Consider the following 17,535-nt stretch of genomic DNA (forward strand, 5'->3'; position numbering starts at 1 on the left):
TTGTATTTATCAAGGTCTAGTTAAAAAGTTCTGATTTTTTTCTCCACCTTGCTATGCGATGTTGTATTAATATTTATTTTGGCCTCTGAGCAACGATATGTCTACACCAAGAATCTCTATCCTTTTTTGTTTTTTGAGTAAAGCCCTTATTCAGTGGATTACAGCATGACCCATTTGTACCCTCTTTTTAAACCATCATAAGTGCATGTAGCCAGTAAAAAGAGGGGTCCAGTGCCCCCACGGGCCTGCAAATTTGCATGGCAGGCCAGACTGTGCAACCACATGAGTGTTAGTGCTGGCACAGGAAAGAACTCACGGACAGAGAAACTATGATAACATAATGGGGAAGCAGCCAAGCTGCCAAGAGTTGGTGTGCATACACCAACATGACACTATGACGACTGAGTTCCTTTGATTTCAAGGGGGCTAGCTGGCTCACCTTCCATCCATAGGGTAGTTCTCCACACGGCATGATATAGCCTACAGTCTCACTGCCTGTGAATTATGATCTTTCACTCAGTTACCACTAAAGCTCTTTCTATTGGCCTTGGCTGTTACAGGAGCTGTATTTCCAGCTTCTACTTTAAAACAGTTCTTCCTTATTCAGCACTCGGTGGCAGGAGCAGGCAGGACGAAATGCCTTTGACCAGATTTTTAAAGGAGACCAACACCCACTGATAGGAATAAGCAAGCCGTGCTTTTGAAAATCCTTCTTTAGAAGCAAAGACCAGAAAGCCTAGGACGAAAAGGAAAGTGAGAGCAAATCTCCTCCAGTGTGTGAGCGAGTATGGAGTAAGTAAAAGATAATCTTTTTTTATTTTTTAAAAATTAAAATATTAATATTTAAAAAAAAAAAAAAAGTCGCCTCTGTGTTTCCCTTGGGGAGGACTCTGAGGAGTTTTTCTTCCCTCCCTTGCACAGAGCCTCCACTTCTTTTGGGGGAGGGGAATGACTCTGCCTTAGCTCGCAGCTGAGCCCCGATAGCCGGGGGCTGCCGGGGGGGCCCGGGCTCTCCGGGTGGTGTTAGGGGGAAGCTGTGCTGGAACAGTCCCGCAGAGCCCCGCGGCCCTGGGCCGGCGGCCTGCCGCTGCTCTCCCCACATCTTCCCCCAGCTCCGGCTGAGAGAGCAGCCGGCCCCTGCCTTCCGGCAGAGCTGCTCCGCCAGCTCGTAAATAGCAAAAACAAAGTGTGAGCAGGGTCAGAGTGTGTGTATGGGGGGAGGAGGGGGGGATTACCATGATTAACAATCTCTGCTTTCCTTCGCTCTTTAGCATTTCAAACCAAACTCCAGTTTTTGGGGCTTAGGTGGTGAATGGCAGGTATTCTGCTTTTATTATTATTATTGCCAGAGTTACTGCAGCTTGACAATGGCGTACAGAAAGCATAACTGGCCTCCAGATTGCTTCCACGTGATCTTCACTGATTCTCTAGCAGCCATGCTCCTAGTTGCCACTTTTTATCTCACTTGTCCACCCAGTTTCTGTCTCCCAATTTTCCACCCTTCTGCATTGCTCATGTCCCAGCTGTAGGGAAAGCTGCATCCTCCTAAATGAGTAGTTTGAAGCCAGAAGGCACAATTAGATCATTTAGACCAGGGAGTGCTAATCATGATGTGAAAATGCATGAGCTAATTTAAAACCAAGGGCCAGAGCATCCCCTTCTGCTGTTGCTCTGAAGGCAGGGTGCTGCTGAGCAACAGCAAAGCCAGAATAGGGTAGCCATAATAAATTAAAGATTTGGGTTGCTTGCCATGAGAGTTTTGGTTAATGACAATGCACAACGCTAAATGGTAATAAAATGCTATAATCATGCTAACAGATAACAAGTATTGATATTATCTACATCAGTAAGAACTAAATCCCCCTGGTGAGCGCTGTTGCAGTAGGTTCCCTGAGAGTGCAGAATGGATAAGAAAAAAGACAAACCACTGAGAAACTCCTGATACTTGGCTTTTACCTTCCTTGCAAGGACATTCCTTGTTTTATGGTTGATGGACAGCACCTGTTTCTGACTCATCAGCTGCAAGTACTGAGCAAGTGACTGTGTTCATACCAGCTGGGAGCTCTTCCTTTCTTTCACTCATTCCTCACCTGCTGCCTCTCCCCTCCTGAACATCTGGATGCCTAGAAGCTACGGGAGAGAGAAAGGGAGGAAAGGGTCAAGGTGGCACAGTATGTTACATATGGTATATTGCATGTGTTTTTTCCAGAGCCATAATGCAAGTTGAAATTAGTATTTTTAATTACATTCTAATATCCTGTTGAATGTGATTAACCTGTTGTGTAGTGTATTTCTGTAGAAGGTAGAAAGCAAGTGTTTATTTTTGGTTAACAGCTATGCAGCAACATACCTCCACATGTTATTTGAAAATATTTGTTCTAATACTTATAATTCACTTTTGTTATATTGAAGTAAGTGGTAAAGGGTTTGGGATTTGTTTTTGTTTTGGTTCTGCATCAGTGTGCAAAGAATTTCTTTCAGTATCTGAAGTCAGACAAAGAAAACAAAAAGCAAATTCTTTTGCTGTGTCCAATTACTGACTTTTAGTTTAACTGACAAGAGTTTATTTGAAAATTTTCTGTTGAAGCCGTACTTCTTGACATTTTTAAGACTCAGATGTTTCTTTCAACTCTGCTGAATTACCAGAGCAAGTGGTGGTGTTGTTGCCAGTCTTCTGGGGACAAGGGTGAAACAAGAAATGTGCCTGGCTTCGGTAAATATTTTGACTATGGGCAGATATTTTTGAAGTGGATTCGAAGTGAATTTTTTTCTTCTGTGTAAAACTTCAAGAAGGGTAGACTCTAATCTGGGAATATATTCAAGAAGCAAAATATTTGAAGGATGGGGGGAAAACTGCCTGGAACTAAGCTGCAGTGGGGGAAGAAGGGGCTCATTTTCTGGCAGTTTCAGGTTTGTAGTTTGCTTTCTGTAAAACAAAGCTGAAAAAAAACTGGAGTCTGCACAGGGTAGCTGGCTAGAAAAAGCCAGATAACACTACTTTGAGTTGTTACAAATCCATTTGAGTTAGGTCCACCTATTTCAACCACTTAATAAACCAAGCAAAAGCTTCTGTTGCTAAATCTCTTCAAGTGACTCTTAAGGCACTGCAGGCTTTGTGGCATTCCTGGCAGGCTGAATGAATTGTATTGTAAGTCAATTAAGCCTTCGTTAACGGCTGACAAGTTTGGAGAAAGAAAGGGTAGGGCAGTCATGTGTAGTATTAGCTGCAGAAGATGGTAAGTTTTGGATAAGCTTTACAGACAATTAAAATTGTTTAACTAAGGGGAAATATGTCTACATAAAGTTGTGTGGGCTGTTTTCTGCTGTAGGCCAAATACTGCATAGCTCTGTAGGATTTGGCCTCATTTTGCAGAAATGTTTTGACTGAATTAATATAGAGTCCTGTGACTTTTTATGTGGAGGCACTAGGCTTAATAACTGATGCTGTGTACTTCTGGTTGTAAATGAAATGCGATATTTTTAGTTCATAATGACATTTGAGAACCCATCACTTGAAATTAAGTAGTAATAGCAGCGATAAAATGCAAAACTGTACTTGCTCTCAGCTTGAAAATAATCCACTCAGACTCTGGGGAATCCACAGTTGCCTCCAGTGATTCTTTGGGGAGGCTTTTGTTGAGAATAACTTAGTCTCATTCCAGATATTTAGAGTCCCCTTTGTCCATGCAAAGAGTAATCAATCTATAGAATTAGTATTTTAAGATTACTTTGTGATTGTATGAACCAGAATAACTTATATAGTGGGGAGACTTATTAGTGTGAGAACTAAGAGCAACCTGGAAATTAAAAAGGAATGTTTTGATGAGAAGTAGCTTCTTCAAGTTGAGGGCCATTTTCTTCAGCTTATTTGAACTCTTTAGGTAAGAGTCTTAAAATTAGCTTTAACTGACCTACTTTAGGTAACTTAGAAAAAGATGTCTCAGGAAGTGTCTGCTGGGGAAGATACTATGGAGTTTGTATCAGGTTGTTGCTCTGCTCATGTTTACTGTGAACTGTTAAATTTCAGCTGACTGCCCATTACGGGGAGTCCCATAACTTGTGTTTCTTTGCAATACTTTTCTCTCTTCCACTTGAGGTACACAATCGTGATTATATTGCACTCTGCTTGGAAAAATGATTGAATAATAAATCGCCTTGTTTGAAGAAAATGTGTGCTCTATTTGTCTGACTTCACCTTCCAAATACTGGCTCTGTCTCAGCAAAATTGATGAGCTTCCTAAGACCTGTGTTTTCTCCCCATGAATTTATGCACTAATTAATCTTTTACTGTCTTGTTCTTGGTTGGGCTCTTGCTCTCTCAAACGAAAACATCTTTTCCCATGCTTGAATAGTATATATGTGGTTTTCTGCCCTCTTCCAGTTCTTAAACTTCACTTTGAAAATAGTCCACTTCTGGTTAGTACACAGTGTGACTCCATCAGTACTCATGCATTTGAGGTAAAATCATCTCACTAGTCCCTCTTTTTTAAAGAAATATAAGGATTGATTGAGTTCTTTTTTTCCCCTCCAACATCACACTGGTGACTGTGCTGAATTTGTTGCTTACTATAAGCTTAACTTATTTTCAGGATCGCTGCCTACCAGGAGATGATTGCACCACTACCTTGCACAGCCATTGCTGCCATTCTATTCAGGTGAACAGACTTCTGACTCCTCCCTGCATGTATTTGTTTCTGTCTGGCAGAATTAAAATTGTCTTGCCTGAACTGACCCACCTTTTTTTCCTCCAAGAATCCTGGCTCCAATGAATCACTTCTGATGCTTTGTTTGCATTAAGTCTTTGTTGTTCCCTTCCTTACCCCCATACAGGAAATTCAACTCCATTAAAAAAATCAGGTCATCATTGTTCTCTCCCTCCCCCTTTTTTTGAATTCCTCCCTGATTGTGAGCCCCACACTGTTCTAAAGTTGTGTCTCCATTTATATAAGCCTTTAGAGAAGTAGTCTGAGTTGCCGGGCTCTTACACAGATGTAACTTCCCAGTGAAATCTTGTAGGAGGAGCAGATTTCTTGAGCAGAAGGATGATATAGTCTCATAAAGCTGTAATTCTAGGTACGCACTAAGCACAGTGGTATCACCTTTGAAAACATTTCTAACACAAGTACAGGCACCAAATTTTATAGTTCAGTAGGGGCTTTTTTCAACATTTGATTGCCTGTGCCAATGGTTCCTAACCTGTCCTCAGAAAATCATTGTCAATAAAGCTATGGGAGCCCAATTATGGTGTAAATCCATATTAAATCTTGTAAATAAAAGTTACGTAAATAGTGGCCTGTATTTGCCTAATGTTTTGCACTTACCTGTTTTATAAGCAGATGTTGTAAAATCACTTCGTAATACTGGCTGCCAAATGATTTTTAGGACCACCTTAACTACATACTTATTTAACATCCTCATGTTTTTAAACAATGAGATCTGTCTCCCAAGTGGAAGTCTCTGGCTACGCCTTTAACACTATCATTTCCAGAAATAATGTTCTAGGTAATTCTGAAAAGGTTTATATATGTATGTATCTATATGCATGTTTTATGTTCTACTTTCTTTCAACCCTATTGCTTTGAAGATTTATCAGTGTTTAGTAACTAAACATTCTTGTGCTCCCTGCATGTATTGCTGAAGGATGATCATTTTGAGCTCTAAGCATGGTTATTTGATAATGTACAGTAATGCTAGATAACAATTTTGGATATGGAGTTGGACCTATAAGGAGTAGGTTACCTGAGATGCAATTTGTCCTTGACCCTATCTTAATCCACAAGCAGGATTACCGCAGGGATCAGCAAATATCCAGCACTTAACACCGTGAGAAAACAGAGTGTTAGGATGGGGCTGCAGACATCAGTAAGAGCAGATTTCATAATTTGCTGCCTCCTTCTTCTTTTCCTTTTTTTAAATGTAACAGAAAGAGGTGGGGAGCACTACTCTTGTCCCCATCTTGGAAAGAAGAATGTCCAAGTGACTGAAATAGGCAGTTGGGGGCTGCTTATTTCCAGGGTTCTTTAGAGACCTTCCCCCTGCAGTTCTAACTGAATGTGTTAGTGCTCTGAAAGGATTCATTCTACCAGTATAATGTCCTGTAACTCTTAGGAGATAGAACATTAGCAAATAGAAAATTCTCCTTTCCTCAAAATGAGTAATCCAAGTGTAAAAATGGAAATTGCCCACAATGCTTCTAAAGCAAGCTTTCATCACAACTCTGTAAATCACTGTTGTAACTTAGTAGTAGAATGTACGAAGAAACCCAGCTGGAACTTTGCTCTTGAATGATTAAATGCCCTTAGCTACTGGTTACTTATTTACAACTGTGAGTTCAGAGTCATGTTTACAGAAACTCCTGTGTTTTGTGTTTGCCTGTTAGAGGTGGCATTTACTTGTTCGTTCAAACATGTTTTTGTATACAAGATCTTCACACCAAAACTGCAAATCCTGCAATGATATGCAGGAACTTTCTCAGTCTGTACTAGAGAGTTGCTGCTGCTCCATGTCCTGCAAAATTAAGTGGTAACTCTGTCCAAGCGAACAATCAATCCAGGATTAGGTTTTAGGGCTATTGATCAGTAATACTTGGAGGAACACATAGCTTCAAATGTTCTAGGCATATTTATATAAAAAGTATGGTAAGTGTGTAAAAATGTAAAATCTGTTTTCTGCAGATATTAAATATAGTTTATGCTCGTCTGGGGCCTGGTTGACATCTTAGAATGGCGGTAGAGGCTTCAAGCTCAAGTGTTCTTGAGTTGGAGGGGAGAGTTTGGGTTTTTCCACTTCCCTTCCAAATATGATTAAGACTGCTTTATTCACTGGAGACAAGATATTCAGAAAATGACAGAGTGACTTTGGAACATAACCTGAATTTTCACAGAGTTTATGAAACTTAGAAACACTAATTTTAACAGCTCTTTGAAGTTTTTGGTACATTTTGAAATCTGTGCAACTGATTCAAGATGAAAATTCCTGGGCTGAATTGGTAAGATGACAACCTTTGCTGTAGAAAGGCTACTGCTGTCTCTATGACTAGAGTGATCTAGATGGTAAAAATGGAAGAAATGGATCCAGTAAACCTCCATCCTCCTTCTTCGCACTGAAAGAGGGGCTAGGAAATTATTTTGTGTTTCATGCTTCAGATTTGCTGCCAGAGGGCTCCCACCACTCTCTAACCCTTACAAGTCACATATGTAAAATGTTATTTCGTTGTATTTCAGGAGGTACCTCCTAATGGCACTGACTTCATGTTTATTTGGCTTGAGTGCAGCTGTGGACTCTAAACCCAACATACTTCTGTTTCTGGCTGATGACCTTGGCATCGGAGATATAGGTTGTTATGGAAACAATACCATAAGGTAAAAGATCTCTCAGTACAATATGTTTAACGATATAGAACACTCATCCTGAGTAATTAAGCCTCACTATAAAATAAGAAATGCTCTTAATCTCTTAATCCAAGGCTCTAGTAACTGTGTATTTAAGTACTTGTATATATGCGTTTAGGATTGGGACCTAGGTAAACAGTGTGCAGTGAAAAGGGGAAAAAAAAATGTTTTCATTTTGGTTTTTAAGTTCTTTCTGGGAATTCTTCTCATCCCCTCCTCCATGTGCTAACTCTCCAGCCACTTTTTTTAGTACTACGGTTACTGTTTTCTCTTCTTCTTATGCATTAATTTCTTCGTTCTTTTTCATGCATAGTTAAGACTTACTCTATCCACCCAGTGCTTTTCCAGAATCCCTCATCCACTTGCTTGCCATCTCCTCCAAAACACTCTGCTCCAGACTCACATCGACTGACCCACATAATTTATTATGTGACTATGTGCCTTTAAAGCTAGTGATTACATTCCTTCAAAACTAGAAAGGCAAAGCAGAACTGAATGGGCATTGGGAGCACATCTTACAGGCCTCAACTCATGTCCTCCAAGTGGAGCACAGACATTTTGTTGGCATGCTCTGGGTGCATTTCCCTCACATGATGTTGGTGGGGTTGTACAGAGAAATGGGAATATGCTTGTGGAACTCTGTTGTCCTCCTCTGATGGTGGTGAAGACTGGGGAGGCCTCTTTCACTCTTTGTGGCGTTGTAGTCCATTATTCTGGGAAAGTTAGGCTCCCCTAGTAATGTAACTATGTAAAGATGTCACTATATTACGAAATAAATAGCAGGTGTTAAAAACATGGAACAGAACGTCTTGGTTCCAAGAGCTTCAGACACCCTGTGAGATTCTTTGGCTCAATTAACTTTGAAATTCAGGGTCTAAATGTGATGCCAAAAGTGATCTGTTGGAAATATTGGAATAGAGAAACATCAGTCTTTCTTAGATAATTCTTTCCAATTCAGTTTTATTTCCTAACTAAACAGTACCAGTGATGCCTAGGTTTCTTTTCAGTGTTGCCAAGTGCACTCTATGGCTGTGTCCCGAGAATGGATTCTCCAGTGGCTACAATCCACTTCACCTGCTATGTCAAAGAAGAGAGGCATTTTTTTTAAGAACTGTTCAAATGCTCTGGTTTTTCTTTGCAATTTATTAAAATAAATTTCAGGTTACCTTGCTTCTCTTAAACTTTAAAATGTTTTTTAGGACCCCAAACATTGATCGCCTGGCAAGAGAAGGAGTGAAACTTACTCAGCACATTGCTGCAGCTCCGCTTTGCACTCCGAGCAGAGCAGCTTTCCTCACTGGCAGATATCCCATTAGATCAGGTTGGACCCATTTTGAATTAAAAATTTCTGTGCATGGTGCTGAGGTACTATACAATAGCTGATAAATATTGGAACAGAAGAATTTTCTCAACCTGAGATAGAAAATACACTACTAGAGGCTCAAACTTTCTATAAGTAACTTGTGAATGGGGACCACTGCCTCACCAGCTGACAGAGCTTTAGCCTGACTTTAAAGGATGTCAGAGATCTATATGATGAAAATAGATAGGTATGGAGAAATGCAGCCTGGGGCAAACTGATGGAATTCCTCTTGATGGTGATGGTTAGAGTTAAGGGGTTGAAACAGGGCTCCCGAGAGAAATGGGCAAGTTCATTGCTAATATAGTGCAGAAAGTCACAAAACTCTGGTGCAAATGGAGGGTTGGAACCATTCCCCACCTACCTAAGGTGCCTTTTGGAGGATTTTATAGATATCCATCTCTCACCAGGCATTATATAGGAAAATTAGATGCCTACTTTGAGAGCTAAGTGCAAAGTCAGTGTATATGTTGGGTGAACTGTATCTCACATAACATGATACAACATCCCACTGACATAGGGAAATGCAACTGTCCTCTCATTTTAGATGAAAAGTGGAGAGACTAAATTATTAGTTTCTCAGAAAGGCAGAAAACAAAACCTACTATATGCTTTCACCAACAATTTATTAGTTTGATGGTAAAACTGGTGTGCAGTAGTATTTGTTTTTAAATATAACTCTTGACTACCTGAAGTACTAGGACACACTCATGTGACTGCCCACAAGAATCACTTGGCTTTGTCTTGTGAGGAACTCTGGCTTCAGGCTGAGCTCTTGACACGGAGGTTGGCAGGAGCAGCACAGCCTCTGCCAGTGGAGAGCAAAAGTCCCACAGGAATGACCAGAGCTGTTTTTGTCAGGGATGGCATCCAGCAACAGATACCGGGCGCTGCAGTGGAACGCTGGGTCAGGAGGGCTCCCTGCTAATGAAACAACATTTGCCAGGCTGCTGCAGAAACAAGGCTATACCACTGGATTGATAGGTAAGGGGAAATGTTTTAACATGACCTTGAAGAATGAACTAGTTATATGAAGAGAATTTAGGGACTGAGTTTGCTCAAAATGGTCCACTAGTCATAGATACAAATCCTCTCCAAAAGACTGAAGGTGAGGCAGGGGAAACCCTCGTATTTGCAAGATGACTAAAAATACTGTAATCTAAAGAGTTTTACAACAATGGTAAGGACTGTACAGGGCACCCAAAACAGGAAGAATTAAAAACTGTCTCATTATTACAATGGATGAACATTTATTTTACTTGGCCTAAGATTTTTCAAAGGTTGGTCCACCGTGAGAGTTTTGTTGATGTAAGGATTGTTCCAAACAAAACAATGTCTTTAAGTATTTAATCTGCTTTTTGGAGGCGAGGGGCAGAGAAACAAAAGAGGATAAGTAAAGAAAGGAACAAAGTTTCTAGCCACAGAGGAGAAAATGAGGTACAGGTGTCTCACAGATGAGGTTGTGAGGTCCCAAAGAGGCATGATACAGTGGCTGTTTCCTCAGATGAAGCCAAAATGCACAGCTGTCAGGGAAACACTGCCCCAGAGCATCTTCCCACCTCTGACTTTGATCAGACCTCAACAGTTTCGAGATTCATCATTCTTTTAACAAATATCTCTAAAATCAACTGGCAAAGTCTCTCTTTTCCCTTCCATTTGCTTTTATTACTCAAGTGACAGGCACAGCTGCAATGGATCCCTTCACATAAATGGGTAGGTAGAGTAAGCACTGTGTCCCTTAAAGCCAGGCGGTTTGGGGCCAGCTGTGCCAAATGCATTGTTATCTCCAAGTGATGGAAATAGATGTGGCTGCATTGAATCATGAGCTGATAAAGTGTAGTCTTCCTGGCTGAGTCTGTAATTACTTGGCAATCACATAACCCAGCAAACCTCAGGGTCCTTTGATCCAGCACGTATTCTAAGCAGACATCAGCTTCTGTCTACTTGCTATATTTTGGGCAGGACAGAGTGTGAGGTTGGTTTACAGCCTCTTCTCCTCTTCACATGGAGTAGGGAAGTGCCTGAGAAATCATCTTCCTTAGTCAGGTGATCAAGATATCTGTTAACATTGGCTAAAAGTTTATTGGATCTTCCAGTAAATTTGTAATACTATGTTAAAATGAAGTTGCAAGTAAACAATTGAAAGTTAGGAAGGCAATGTATTAAAGCAGCCAGTGAGTTAAAGTACCTTAATTCCCCGATCCTCGTTGAAAGGAAATGAATTCCCACCCTTATGTGACCCTTACCTGAGTAGCTGAGCATCTTGCAAATTTATCTGTTTATTGCATGTGGTTCACCTATTATTGTATGACACTAACCTGATCAGGCAATGGTTTCACTCAGCATCTTTGTGCACAAGGAGAATGCATTGATACTCTGTTGAAAAACAGAGTGACTCACCTGATTCCCAAAAGGATGCTCATGATGTGACCTTGGGCTGCTTTTGAGTTATCCACCCTAATGTTCTAATTTCTTTTATGCTTTAAAACCTTCAGGAAAGTGGCATCAAGGTGTAAACTGTGAATCCTTCAATGATAACTGTCATCACCCTCTCAATCATGGGTTTGACTACTTTTATGGTATGCCTTTCACACTTCTAAATAACTGTCAAGAAAACAAACCTCCAGAGCTGGATGTAGCCCTTCAAGCTAAGCTTTGGCTTTACAGTCAGATAATTATCCTTGCTGTGCTCACTCTCACTGCTGGAAAACTGATTGGTTTGATTTCCATCCGCTGGAAGATAATTGCCTGTTGTACTTTGGTGGGCAGCCTTTTCTTCATTTCTTGGTACTCCAGTTACGGCTTTGTGCAGTATTGGAACTGTATCCTGATGAGAAACCACGATGTCACTGAGCAGCCGATGAGGTTAGAGAGGACTGCTTCCCTCATGCTAAAGGAGGCAGTGTCATTTATCAAAAGGTAAATGATTGTCTGTAGTTTTCTTTAAAGGAGCCAGGATGTTCTGAGCAGAATAGAGTATTCTTCTCCAGTAACTATAGCTGTACAGAACTGCTTTGAAACCCATATCCAAGTCCTCTATTTAGAAACCCAAAGCACTTAAATTGCAACTGTCTCACATTGAAAGCTACAGTAAATGAGATGGATTTTAACCAAATGATACGTGACCATTTCACTCTGCCCTGTAATCTGCAATTACTATATTTGCTCCAAGATTAACTAGCTAATCTTTACACTTCACTCTACAAGCCTTATTTGTGCTCTTTTTCATAAACCCTACAAAACACCTAGATAAAATGTGTGTGATGTATGAAATTATTTCATGTAAAAATCTAAAAACACTTTAAATCTATTTGTATTGGTTGAGAACAAAGCCAAGTAAGATCATTCATTTTCTAGATTCAAGTTCTCCCTGCAGCCTTCTATAATATTTCTGTGCATCAAATGCCTTTCTGTAAAACAGGGAAAGTAGCTATTCTTTTCTTAAAGTTTGTGAAAACAAATATACTGAAAATTGTAAGCGACCATCTTCGAAAAGCCACATGAATATTAAAGTAAATATGAGACTGTATCCAGTTGCATTTAATTAAAAAGGCATCAGAGTTAGGCATCTGATTCATTTAAGCACTGTGAAAATGCTATGACTGCTTACACACTGGAATTTGAAAATAATCTGTCTGAAAAGAACCTTTCTTGCCCACGTTTCATGCAATAAAAACTGTCAACTGTCATCAGTGGGGATGCACTAGATGTGGGTACAGTCTAGATCCAATGTGTGTGTCGGTGCATGGATGAATAGGAAACCATGCAAATATTCTAAACACACAACAAAAATTATTTTTGGTTTTGGCTTGTTTTTAAGAAACAGGCATGGACCATTCCTCCTCTTTGTTTCCTTTTTACATGTCCATACCCCCCTCTTCACCACGGCAAAATTTATTGGGAAGAGCCATCATGGTTTATATGGAGACAATGTAGAAGAAATGGACTGGATGGTGGGTAAGTATTCTTCATGAAGGATTTGTTTCAGATACATACACCTGTGTATTTTGAAGCAGGAAAACTAATAAGGCCAAAATACCTACAGAAATGTAAGCTATTAAAAACTTCTTATAGGGCATTTCAAAAGATTATTACTGAAATGTAAATGTGGCTTGATCATTCTAATTGGTTAATAGAAAACTTGCTGTCTCTATTCTTAAATTTAAGGCAAAATTCTGGATTCGCTTGACAAAGAAGGTTTGAAAAATCATACATTAACATACTTTGCCTCTGATCATGGAGGACACTTGGAGGCTCAGGATGGATCTGCCCAGCTAGGTGGCTGGAATGGTATTTATAAAGGTAGGAAAACCACTGTGCCTTTACATGAAGGTTAAAATCAGAAACACAGTGACTTTGCCTGGCTGAAGCTGTCAAGGCTGGAATGAGTTGCATTTTCAGCTTGAAATATGGTGACATACAGAGGTGCTTTAATCTTAAAGTTACCTTTTCTTTCAGTAAAGTGCAAACATTATTACACATCTCCTTGACAAAGGTATTGTCTAGCTTGATACCTGTAAATTATTTGGTGTTCTCAACTGAAACGCACTGGAAAAAATGTGATAGTTCCCTGTATTGAATATTCTCTCTCTCTTTCTCTGGCTTTTTTCCCCTCTCTCCACAATAGGACTGTTTCCTGATTTGCTTATTTATTTTTCTCATTATGTTCCAGAAATCATTGCTGCCCAGCTAATCAATACAGAATAGAGTAGGGGCACATTGTGTCATGACTTGCAGCAACAATTTATTCCCAGTATGCTTTTATCTTTCACCCCAAATCAGTGATTGGCATAAAATCCAAATGGCCTTGGCGATCTAAGAGCATCTCACTCTTTACCTCCTGCCCGTCCCTTTCTGCTGTGAATCATTCTTCAACCTGCTGAGCAGTGCAGTGGCTTTTTTCAAGCTCAAAGAATATGCATTCATTGCATTTTCTCCCACTTACCCAAACAGCCCTGTGTGATCATCAGGCCACCTCATCCTGTGACCTGTCATCAACACATGACAATATGTGTTTGGAGAGGAGTCAGGGTTTAAGTTCTGTTATCACCAATGAACCACCCACCTCTTGCCCATATTTTGACGTTTTTGTTTTCCTAAAACAGGTTTCTTCCAATTCAACCCCTTCTTGAGCTGCTCCACAGGGCACAGCAGAGGTCAAAGACATGGAATTTTGGATCCCATGAGTTGGATGCTCTGCTGCTGAGCAATGGAGGTTGCTGGCCCCTATGAAAGGGAAGGGCTTTCAGTTAGTCTGTTCATCCTCCATCTCACTCCTTGCTTGAGAAAGTGCTTTATGGATAATAACACTGATTCATAAGCCTCATGGGATCTCACAAAGACAATGTTTTTTTCATATTAAATATATGAATTAAAACAGGTTTCTTCTTTGGGAGCTAGATAAATATTGTCTTCACACATCTAGCAACAGGATGCTATATTAGGTTCATTTCTGTTAGTAGTAAATTAAGAAAAGGTGTTTTCCTGCTATTTTTTGCAAGTTCAGATTTTTTGCTTCTGAGTTAGGAGATGTTGCATTAAGCATTGGGAGAGTCAGGTCCAAATCTCAATTTCAGAAAAGGAAGAGATGCATAAGGAAATATAAGTGTTAAGGACACATATTTTGAAGGGAATCCATGGCTAGAAAGAGAAGATTTTTTTTTTTTTTTTTTTTTTTTTTTAGATTAAAACAGGATACTAATTAGTAAGTCTTGAGTAGGTTTAAAGAGAATATCAAGTATTTCTTCAGTCTTGTGAGTTCTTCCAATTTCCAGCTCCTCCTCTTTTCTTTTGCTGGGAAGCCCTTCAATAAACATGTGAATGTAGGCAACCCATGAAATGGAAAATAACAGGAGGTGGAAGATGTTTTATTGTTGCTGAACACAGGCTTTTCAAAGGTAGATTTAATGTTCTTACCCTCACCTGTGGTCAGAGTTAAAATAGAGATTGTCCCCCCTCACCTGCCTAGGTTTGGATGTGTTACATGTCACATTTTGAGGCCTTACGAAGTATGTGAAGTCCAATGCAAATGAAGAGTTGAATCTGTTGAATAAGCAGTGTATTACTGCATCTTTTTCTGTACATTCAAATGCAACAAGCTACTGAAGAGGTTTGTGTTTGTCTTTGAACTGCTCTATGTTCATTCATTTCACTGTAGGTGGAAAAGGCATGGGAGGCTGGGAAGGAGGGATCCGTGTGCCAGGAGTATTTAGGTGGCCAGGAGTGTTGCCTGCAGGCACAGTTATCGATGAACCTACAAGTCTTATGGATATTTATCCCACGGTTGTTCATTTGGCTGGAGGAATATTGCCACAGGACAGGTACGGAGATGTTTTCAACAGGAGAGATTGATAGGAGAGCTAACTACTAAAAAATTACTGTGTTTGTTATCATCCTTGGGGATCCCACAAATATTCCTTAGCCTCAAGCCTAGTCTGAGATTTTAAACTAGTGAGCAAACTCTCCCAGATATGCCCACAGATGCGCATGTTGCCGGAGCAGTTGTTCCTGACGAAAAACAGATGCTAGTTTCAAACCCAGGTTCAACCTCATTCAGGAAAAAAATGGTGGCTGAGGTTGTTTTGGTACTAACTGACGACTTTTGGACACTTACAAATACCTCCTAAAGTCACTGAACCCATCCTTGCTCAACAGATTTCTTTAAGCTCCTTTGAAAATTGCTAAACGTAAACAATTATGAGATTGGTATTGATTTCCTGAATAAATTACTTTTTTCCGCTAGACAAAGCTCTAAATATTGTTTACGTATTGCTAAATGGAATGAGTTGACCCAGCTATTAAAAAAAAAAAATATCTAGGGATTTAAATATTGGCTTGGCAGTCTGCTGGCTGCTCTAAATCTATGACCAAATTATTCTGTATGCTGTCTCAAGCACCGGTTCAGCCAATGCAACGGCAGTGATAAGTATGTGGTTGACTGTAAGGTTTGCCCCTATCTGAGTACGCTTCTCCCCGTTACATTAGGGTGATTGACGGACGAAGCTTGGTGCCTTTACTGCAAGGAAGAGCTCAAAAGTCAGAGCACGAGTTCCTGTTTCACTATTGTGGGTCCTACTTGCATGCAGTGCGGTGGCACCAAAAGAACAGTAAGTATAAATATTTGTTCTGTGGTAACTGTAAACATTGAGTTTTCTCCTCTTGATAGCTATCTTGATAATTGACAAATTTATTGCATGATGGGTGCTTATTAGTACTGATCTGTGAGATTTCTGAAATTGTTGTGCATGACATAGCAGTGACTCTGGCTAGTTGCACGTGTCTTACAGCAAAGAACAAACCTATAGGAAGTGGGGTGGGAATACAGGCTGTCTACTACTGCACTGGAAATTTAATGTGGTTTTCTTTGTATTTCTAGTGTTTTCCATCTTTAAAGTCAGTGGTCCACACAGAGAATCTGATTTGTGGTGATGGGGGTGTCAGGGTGTGTGAGAACAGGTCTCCTTAGTAAACAGCTCTACTCCTATGTCTTGAAGGCTTGTTCCATTTTGATCTGTTGTCTTGCAGTTGTGCCATAAGATTTCTTTCCTGCCAGGTGGAGCCATCTGGAAGGCTCATTATGTGACCCCGGTCTTCCATCCACCTGGGGCTGGGGCTTGTTATGGAAAAGGAATTTGCCCGTGTTTTGGGGAAGGAGTGACCCATCATGACCCTCCGTTGTTGTTTGATCTCTCGCGAGACCCTTCTGAAGCCAAACCTCTGTCGGCTGACACCGAGCCCCTCTTTGACATTGTAATAAGGAAGATTGGAAGAGCCGTAGAAGAGCATCACAGGACACTGACTCCTGTCCCAGAGCAGCTCTCCGTGTACAACATCATGTGGAAGCCGTGGCTGCAGCCGTGCTGTGGGACATTCCCACTCTGCTGGTGTGATAAGGAAGGTGACAGCACACAAAGTTTGTGAGATGGATGCTTACTAGCATGTCCTGTGTCACTGAGTCCTCTGCTGACAAAGTTTTCAGAAAATAACTGCGTCCTTTCTCTCTCTGGGAAGCAAAGTGGATGAAAATAAAGAAAAGGAGTGTTGATCAGATATTTTTCCCCTTCATTCTTCACCACTAGCCAAAAGTCTAAGGAAATCCTGTCTCATGTGGTAAAGGGCTTGAATGGAGACTGGTTTTGCACATTTGCCTGTAAGAGAGGGCTGTAGAGGTATACGCCTAGACTCTGCCTAATTTATGCCTGCTCAAGGAAAACAGACAGAGAACACTGCACAGACTGTAGCATATGGTGCTGACCGGCAGCAGTAAGAAATATCAGACTTATGCAGAACTCAAGATATTCGCAGTTGTGCCTCTACAGTCCACAAATCATGGTCGTAGTCTACCCAAACATAGTAGTTTCTGTTATTGTTGCTTCCTGTACTTCTCTCTTGTTTCTGCAGTAATCTTGTGAAGATGTTGAGTAACACCTGAGACAGAGTGAGTCTGATTTAGTGAGGGATTGTCCTCAAGTTGTGAATAGCTTTCTGAACAGATCTGCAGCTTTAGCTGGGTAACAATAACACATATCACAAACAGTGCAAAGTACAAAATGTTAAAGTCCAGTAGAACTCTGCAACAGTTACAAAAGAGGGAGAAGCGTTTTGCTCTTCAGAAAGAGGTCCTGGTTCGTATTAACTTGGCAAACAGTAATTTTATTGAATATAAGATGCCAATAAAAATGTTTTGGATTAATAGTTTGTACTGTTTCGATGTCAGTTCCAGAAAAAACAAGGTTCATTTGAGAGTCATATTGGAATTAATACTCAAGAATATTTGGTAGCAGT

General features: G+C 40.4%; 1 protein-coding gene across 2 annotated transcripts; it reads left to right on the top strand.

Moving 5' to 3' along the window:
- The first annotated feature begins 623 nt into the window (after positions 1-623).
- On the top strand, positions 624-17,443 carry LOC141940169 (arylsulfatase D-like). Of its 2 annotated transcripts, XM_074860941.1 has the most exons (12): positions 2,670-2,713; positions 4,028-4,096; positions 4,590-4,655; positions 7,224-7,361; positions 8,591-8,712; positions 9,613-9,735; positions 11,247-11,670; positions 12,572-12,708; positions 12,919-13,053; positions 14,909-15,071; positions 15,736-15,857; positions 16,304-17,443. In XM_074860941.1, exons 3-12 carry the CDS (start codon positions 4,609-4,611, stop codon positions 16,669-16,671), a joined length of 1,779 nt encoding a protein of 592 aa, XP_074717042.1. In that variant the 5' UTR covers positions 2,670-2,713; positions 4,028-4,096; positions 4,590-4,608; the 3' UTR covers positions 16,672-17,443. The 2 variants fall into 2 exon arrangements, with proteins under 2 accessions (XP_074717043.1, XP_074717042.1); XM_074860942.1 differs by lacking the exons at positions 2,670-2,713; positions 4,028-4,096; positions 4,590-4,655 and adding an exon at positions 624-792.
- The last annotated feature ends 92 nt before the right edge of the window (positions 17,444-17,535 follow it).

Source organism: Strix uralensis, chromosome 2, assembly GCF_047716275.1.
Source record: "Strix uralensis isolate ZFMK-TIS-50842 chromosome 2, bStrUra1, whole genome shotgun sequence".
Classification (NCBI taxonomy): Eukaryota; Metazoa; Chordata; class Aves; order Strigiformes; family Strigidae; genus Strix; species Strix uralensis.

Bases quoted from the DNA above. Each gene is read 5' to 3' on its own strand.
- LOC141940169 (XM_074860941.1), top strand. From the start codon at position 4,609: ATGATTGCACCACTACCTTGCACAGCCATTGCTGCCATTCTATTCAG. The intron at 4,656-7,223 runs GTGAACAGACTT...GTTGTATTTCAG, and splicing joins ATTGCTGCCATTCTATTCAG to GAGGTACCTCCTAATGGCAC. The intron at 15,858-16,303 runs GTAAGTATAAAT...CTTTCCTGCCAG, and splicing joins GCGGTGGCACCAAAAGAACA to GTGGAGCCATCTGGAAGGCT.